The sequence below is a fragment of the Eucalyptus grandis genome, chromosome 10, assembly GCF_016545825.1.
Source record: "Eucalyptus grandis isolate ANBG69807.140 chromosome 10, ASM1654582v1, whole genome shotgun sequence".
Classification (NCBI taxonomy): Eukaryota; Viridiplantae; Streptophyta; class Magnoliopsida; order Myrtales; family Myrtaceae; genus Eucalyptus; species Eucalyptus grandis.
The window spans coordinates 3469015-3475074 of record NC_052621.1 but is presented as its reverse complement, the minus strand read 5'-3'; the positions used below and the strand labels follow the sequence as shown (position 1 = coordinate 3475074).

The 6060-nt window shown below is 38.0% G+C and overlaps 1 protein-coding gene across 1 annotated transcript; it reads right to left on the bottom strand.

Annotated features, from left to right (window-relative positions):
- Window positions 1-1715: 1715 nt before the first annotated feature.
- Window positions 1716-5372, bottom strand: LOC120289156 (prolyl carboxy peptidase like protein 5-like). The gene is made up of 6 exons (XM_039303681.1): window positions 4852-5372; window positions 4541-4730; window positions 4148-4281; window positions 2303-2410; window positions 2062-2209; window positions 1716-1846 (listed from the first exon to the last, which is right to left on the bottom strand). The coding sequence occupies exons 1-6, from the start codon at window positions 5347-5349 to the stop codon at window positions 1716-1718; spliced, it is 1209 nt and encodes a 402-aa protein (XP_039159615.1). The 5' UTR covers window positions 5350-5372.
- Window positions 5373-6060: the final 688 nt, after the last annotated feature.

Sequence of the window (6060 nt, the reverse complement as noted above, 5' to 3'; positions counted from 1 at the left end):
TTCTTTGACAGCATTCTCAAAAGTTGTAGGGTCATAGTCTGAAAATAAGGCAAAATGAGTAATTGAATCTCCAATTCCAGTTACCTCATAATCTTCCATCCAAGCAGGCTTTCTTCTAACGTGGCGAAGAGATTGGGCTTCTTCTTCATTGATTTCAGTGCCTGTTGGTGAAATTCCAACAGCTGTAGAAGTCGTATTTTATGAATTTTGGGGCGTACAAGGTGCTGAAATTTGCTCCTGTTCAGCATCATTGTCATAAAGAACTTGGATAGGCTACTGCCTATTCCAATCCCAAGTGTTCTCTTCATCGAAAACAACATCCCTGCTAATCACAATCTTCTTTGTTAGTTGATTGAATCATTTATATGCTTTGGATGCTTCACTCACACCAAGAAAGACACATTTTTCAGCCTTGTCATCAAGTTTCTTCCTTTTCACATTCGGGACATGGGCATATGCGATGCATCCAAAAATTCTGAAGTGATCTACAACCGGTCTTCTCCCACTCCAAGCCTCTTCAGGTGTCATATTTTGAACAGCAAAAGTTGGACTTCTGTTCAAAACATGAATACTCCAATTTACTGCTTCTGCCCAGAAAGTCTTTGGAACTCTTCCTCTTGCCAATAAACTTTTCACCATGTTGAGAATTGTTCTATTTTTCCTCTCAGATACACCATTCTGTTGTGGTGTATATGCAGCAGTAAGCTCTTTTTGAATGCCATACTCTGCACAGAAAACTTCAAATTCTTTTGAGCAATATTCACCACCACGATCTGTTCGAAGAGTCTTAATGGTCTTTCCTGCTTCATTTTCAACACGAGTTTTGAAGCTTTTAAATGTGAAGAAAGCTTCTGATTTTTCCTGTAAAAAATAAACCCAAGCTTTTCTGGAAAAATCATCAATGAAGGTAATTAAGTATCTTTTACCTCCATTAGAAGATGGATTTATGGGACCGCAAATGTCCGAATGCACCAGCTGCAAAACATCATTTGCTCTCCATGACTTTTCTTTTGAAAATTGAGAACGATGCTATTTGCTAACAACACATTCTTCGCAGACTTGGGAAGGAACGGTGATTTGAGGAAGACCTGTCACCATGTTTTTCTGTTGGAGAGTCTCCAATCCACCAAAACTCAAGTGACCATAGCAAAAGTGCCAAAGCCATGAGGGATCTTTCTTTTCAGCCATCAAACAAGACTGAATATTTTCAATCTTTAATGGAAACAATCTATTTGAATTCATAGGAACAACTACAATAGCACCTCTAACGGAATCATAAATTTCACAGACACCCCTCTGAATGGTGATTACATAACCCTTTTCTTGTAATTGGCCAGCACTCAATAGATTACTTTTCAAATCAGGAACATACAACACATTAGAGATCGTTTCCATAAAACCATTCTTGGTTCTTATCTTAATATCACATTTTCCCATCACTTTCACAATAGAATGATCCCCAAAACTCACAGTGGAATGAAAATCTTCATTTAGATGAGAAAAAGAAGACTTACTTCCACTCATGTGGTTACTACAGCCTGTATCCACATACCAAATATCTGACTCGCGCTCCTTTTCATCTTGAACAGCCATCAACAATGTTTCTGCTTCTTTTTCTTCAACAAAATTTGAACTCTCTACCTTTTCTTTATTATTAGGCAACCTAGTATAACATTCAGATGCATAATGACCAAATTTATGACATCTAAAACACTCTACCTTGAATTTGTTAGGATCTCGTCCTCTGCCTTTGCCTTGAAATTGGTCATTATTGGCTTTAAAATTCCTGCCAACATCTCTATTTCCTCGATCTCCCCTTCCTCTACCTCTACCTCTACCCCTTCCTCTGAAATTGTTGGAATGAGTATTGGTAGAAGCCTTCAATGCTTAATCCTCTACTGTTGAACTTTTGTTCATGGACCAATAAGGAGCTTTGCAATTCATCAAGAGAGAGCGCATCTATGTCTTTCGACTCTTCAATTGAGCAGACAACATAATTAAACTTTGGTGTCAAGGAATGCAAAATCTTCTCCACAATGGTGACGTCGTCCATCTTCTCACCATGGAATCGCATCTTGTTGCTGATCTCCATTGTTCTGGCACAATAACTAGTGACAGATTCTCCATCCTTCATTGCTAGTGTCTCAAAATCTCTTCTCAAGGCTTGAAGCTGTGCACGCTTCACCCTAACAGAGCCTTGATATTTCTTCTTCATAGAATCCCAAATATCCTTGGAAGTTTCTTTGCAAAGAATAGTCTCCAAGATGGAATGATCGATAGCCTGAATTTTTTTTTTTTTTGCCTTCAAGTCCTTCAACTTTCTAGCTTCCAATTCTGCTTTCTGGGGATCTGTCAAAGCCATGCCTACTGGTGGCTCTTGAATTCCAGATTCGACAACCGACCAATACTCCTTTGATCGTAAAAAATTCTCCATCAGCATACTCCAATGGTCATAGTGACCATCAAAGCGTGGAATTGCTAGTTGAACAAAATTGTCGGTGGCCATTGAAAAATATTGCTACTACAATTTTCTCACGAAAGTTTTTTTTTTTTTTTTAAACTCTCACGTTTCTCTCAGGCTCTGATACCACTGTTAAATTGCTAAAAGGAGGAGAGATGAGGCTGAAACTTCATCTTACGTACAAAGCAACCAAGTCTTTTACAAAAAACAAAATACATAACGTAAAGCACACCATAACTACCCATGTTCTCCATAAAGCACTTACCCCACTAACTCCTAAAAACTAGGATAACCAACACACATGACTCCACTAATTCTAATAACTGAAAAACTAAATCAACAACACGTGCAAAAGGAAATAATTAATATATTAACAGTTGGCCGCAAGCAAGGGCCTTTGCGCCCTAGCGCATGGTCGGCAAAGGTCGCAATGGCAAAAAACAAAAAAATAATTCAAAAAATAATGATAAATTTTATCTACGTAAGCGTTGGCCATATCACGTGGGATTGGTCAGTGATTTCAATTAAAATTGGCTGAAGTACCTTAATTGGTAAATTATTAAAAGATTTAATATCAAATTAGTCAAATTAAAAGATTTAGGTTTGAGTTGACAAAAGTGTGATAAGTTTACAACTTATTTTGCTCCCCAAAAGATGTTATAAAACTAGGATTTTAAAGATTAGTGATTTTACTGTGCCAAAGTTACCTAGATCTTCTTTTATAAAGTTTCCTAGGGAAATTATCATGCCAAAACTCAGCCATATCCACATTAATCAGAAATATACCTACCACCACCGATGATAATGTAACTCACATCGAAAGATGGTTGCTTGGGACAAGGTTGAGCTGACCCTCGTTAGAATATAAACATGGAACATGTTTTTTTTCTTCATGTGCATAACTAAATCAAACTTGGTCAGGCCTACCTATCTAGGTGAAAATGTGATCGATGAGATTCAGATAGTCATCATCGATGGCGGACCTAAAATCATCATTTGAGTCCGTACTTAGCGATAACGGGATGTGCCAACCGTCCCTCCCTCCAACCGCAGCTAGGCCAATTTTTATTTTTTATTTTTTTCTGTTCACGGTTACTCAAAAGTAGGCCTCGATTTCCTCCGAGTCGAGCTCAAGAGGAAAGTACAACATCCGAGAGATTTGTATCATTTGTAGGGCTGAGCATATTGAACGGCACAGATCGGGAGTCACTTAGACTGGATCGGATCGGTCAATTTGGTATAGTTACTAAGAGTATCGATCTAGTTCCCAATTCCATAAAAATGGAACCAGCGGTTTTCAGTCCGATTCTCGATTTTGAGGGAATCGAATCAATAAACCGAACCGACACTTTTTAAAAATATAAATATTTAATTCTTTAAAAATAGCGATAAATCCTAAAATTGTAATAATTCTAGTATTTTTTTAATTTTTTAATTTTTTTGGCTAAGTGGCCAATTCTATTGAACCGGTCCAATTACTAGTCCAAAAAGATGGAAACCGTCCTCCCACCCGCTTTATGGCTCCTAAGTGGAATCGAATTGACCGGACTGGAAACCGATCACCCTTAATCATTTGTGAGTAGTTTATGACATGAATTTTGTACACCGCAACGCATAGGCTTGAAAATCTACGCTTAATCAATAAAAAGGACCAGTAGTTTTAAATGTAATTACGGGTGTAATTACCTTGAAATCCTTGGCGACCACTGAATAGTATGCATCCTGGGGTGTCATATTTTCAAAATATAGCACTGGAGCTGATGAGGCCAAAGCTCCAAGGGCCACGTGTGGATATTTTAGTCGGAGCCATGAAGCAAGCACTGAAATTGGTATTGACTATTAGAATTCAACAATATATATAATGATTTGATATATCTTTTTTTTGTCTAAAAAAGGAATTAGCATTTTTGTTGAAAATAAATCACAATAACAACTCGTCACTTTCACATATCATTGGTTTTTTACATAATCAACAGAGAACGGATATCAAAACCCGTCAAACTTGGCATGGACCCTTTTTGTATTATTTCTTTCCACCATACAGAAAAATGGATAGAACATGATACCCATTGCACTTACTTCCTCCATATGATCCTCCCACCACAATAACTGGAGATTTAATCGAATTCCATTCCCTCTTAACGTGCATAATAATGGCTACATAATCAGCCAAAGCTTGGGCCGAGCTAAAATATCCACGAATATCTGCATTTTCGAGGGCTTCTTCGAAGCTCATCCCAAGTGGAATTGACTGACCATAATACCGGTGCTGGCAAGAAAAATTCCACAAGAAAAGAAGAATTTAATTACGTGGTTGAAAGCGGAAATTAGACAGAAAAAACATCCATGCATGGGCCCGCAAAAAAAATGGTAGAAGTCAAATGTGCTACCTCAATATAAACTAACAAAGCTTGGAATTGAGCTGCGTTATCTCTCAGAAACCCGATATTCTTCGGGGGTCCATCGAGTTCCGATTCGGGACCAAGGTAAACGAAGATTGGCGCAGTAGAATTCGCGCCGCCCCAGAATTTGCATTCGATAAAGTATCTCTGTTTGAAGGTGGCGTAGCTCTGGGGTGTGTAGCTGAAATGATCAAGCGTTTGGTCGAAGAAGAAAGTTTCGGATGCTGAAACTGCACGTTCCGGATCTTGGTGGAAGCCCTCACGTTCTAGAGTCAGGGCCGGAATGTAAAGTTTCTGTCCATAAATCGAAGTTATGGATAAAATGAAGGGGATGATGAAAGAGAGCCAAGAAACAGTCATGGTGTGCAGTGTGGACAGGAAGTATGCTTGGGAAGAATTCCAAACATACGGCGGGACGATGAATTGGCTAATCCCAAGGCGGAGGGTTGAGAAAGGAGACACCTTCACAAGCATATATATAGGCATATAACGTCCTGGGCCATGATTTGAAGTGAATCAAGTTCGAAAATACATCTGTTATATGTGAACTCACTTGATCTTAATTGTTAAATCATGTGAATCTTATATGAAACCCACTTGATGTAACACCATTAGTATGCTCTAGACTTATTTCAACTATAAAATCAAGTCAATTAAGTTATTCCACCAAAAGAAAACAATGGTGGTATAATTTTTTTTTATTGTAAATTTATGCTCTGTAGACATTTTCTAGCAGAAGTGTATAATGTATTAACGTAAGTAATCAACGCTCTCGAGGTCACCAAATATTCAAGAAACTCTTGATAAAGAGGACTAGCTCAAGACAAAGTAAAAGACAAGCCGACATTCCTTGAGCTTATATAACTCATCTGATTAAGGATACTCACATAATTACACCCAAAAAAAAAAAAAAACACACACACACACACACACAAAAGCCGGCATATGCTCCGTCTGAATTCGGAAAAGAAAATTCAATAACCTTTTTATTTTGTCGATTTCACGTCGTACGCTTCAATAAGGACAAGGACAATTGAATTTTTTATTATTATTATTATTTTGTGGAATTTAGCTTCCACCGACTGGCTCAACACGATGGAGCGTTTTTCTCATGTCGCTAAGGGAAAACACGAGGGACGTCAACATTTAAAAGGGTCAATGTTGATCTTCTAAAGATTATTGTGTACTTAGGTTCCA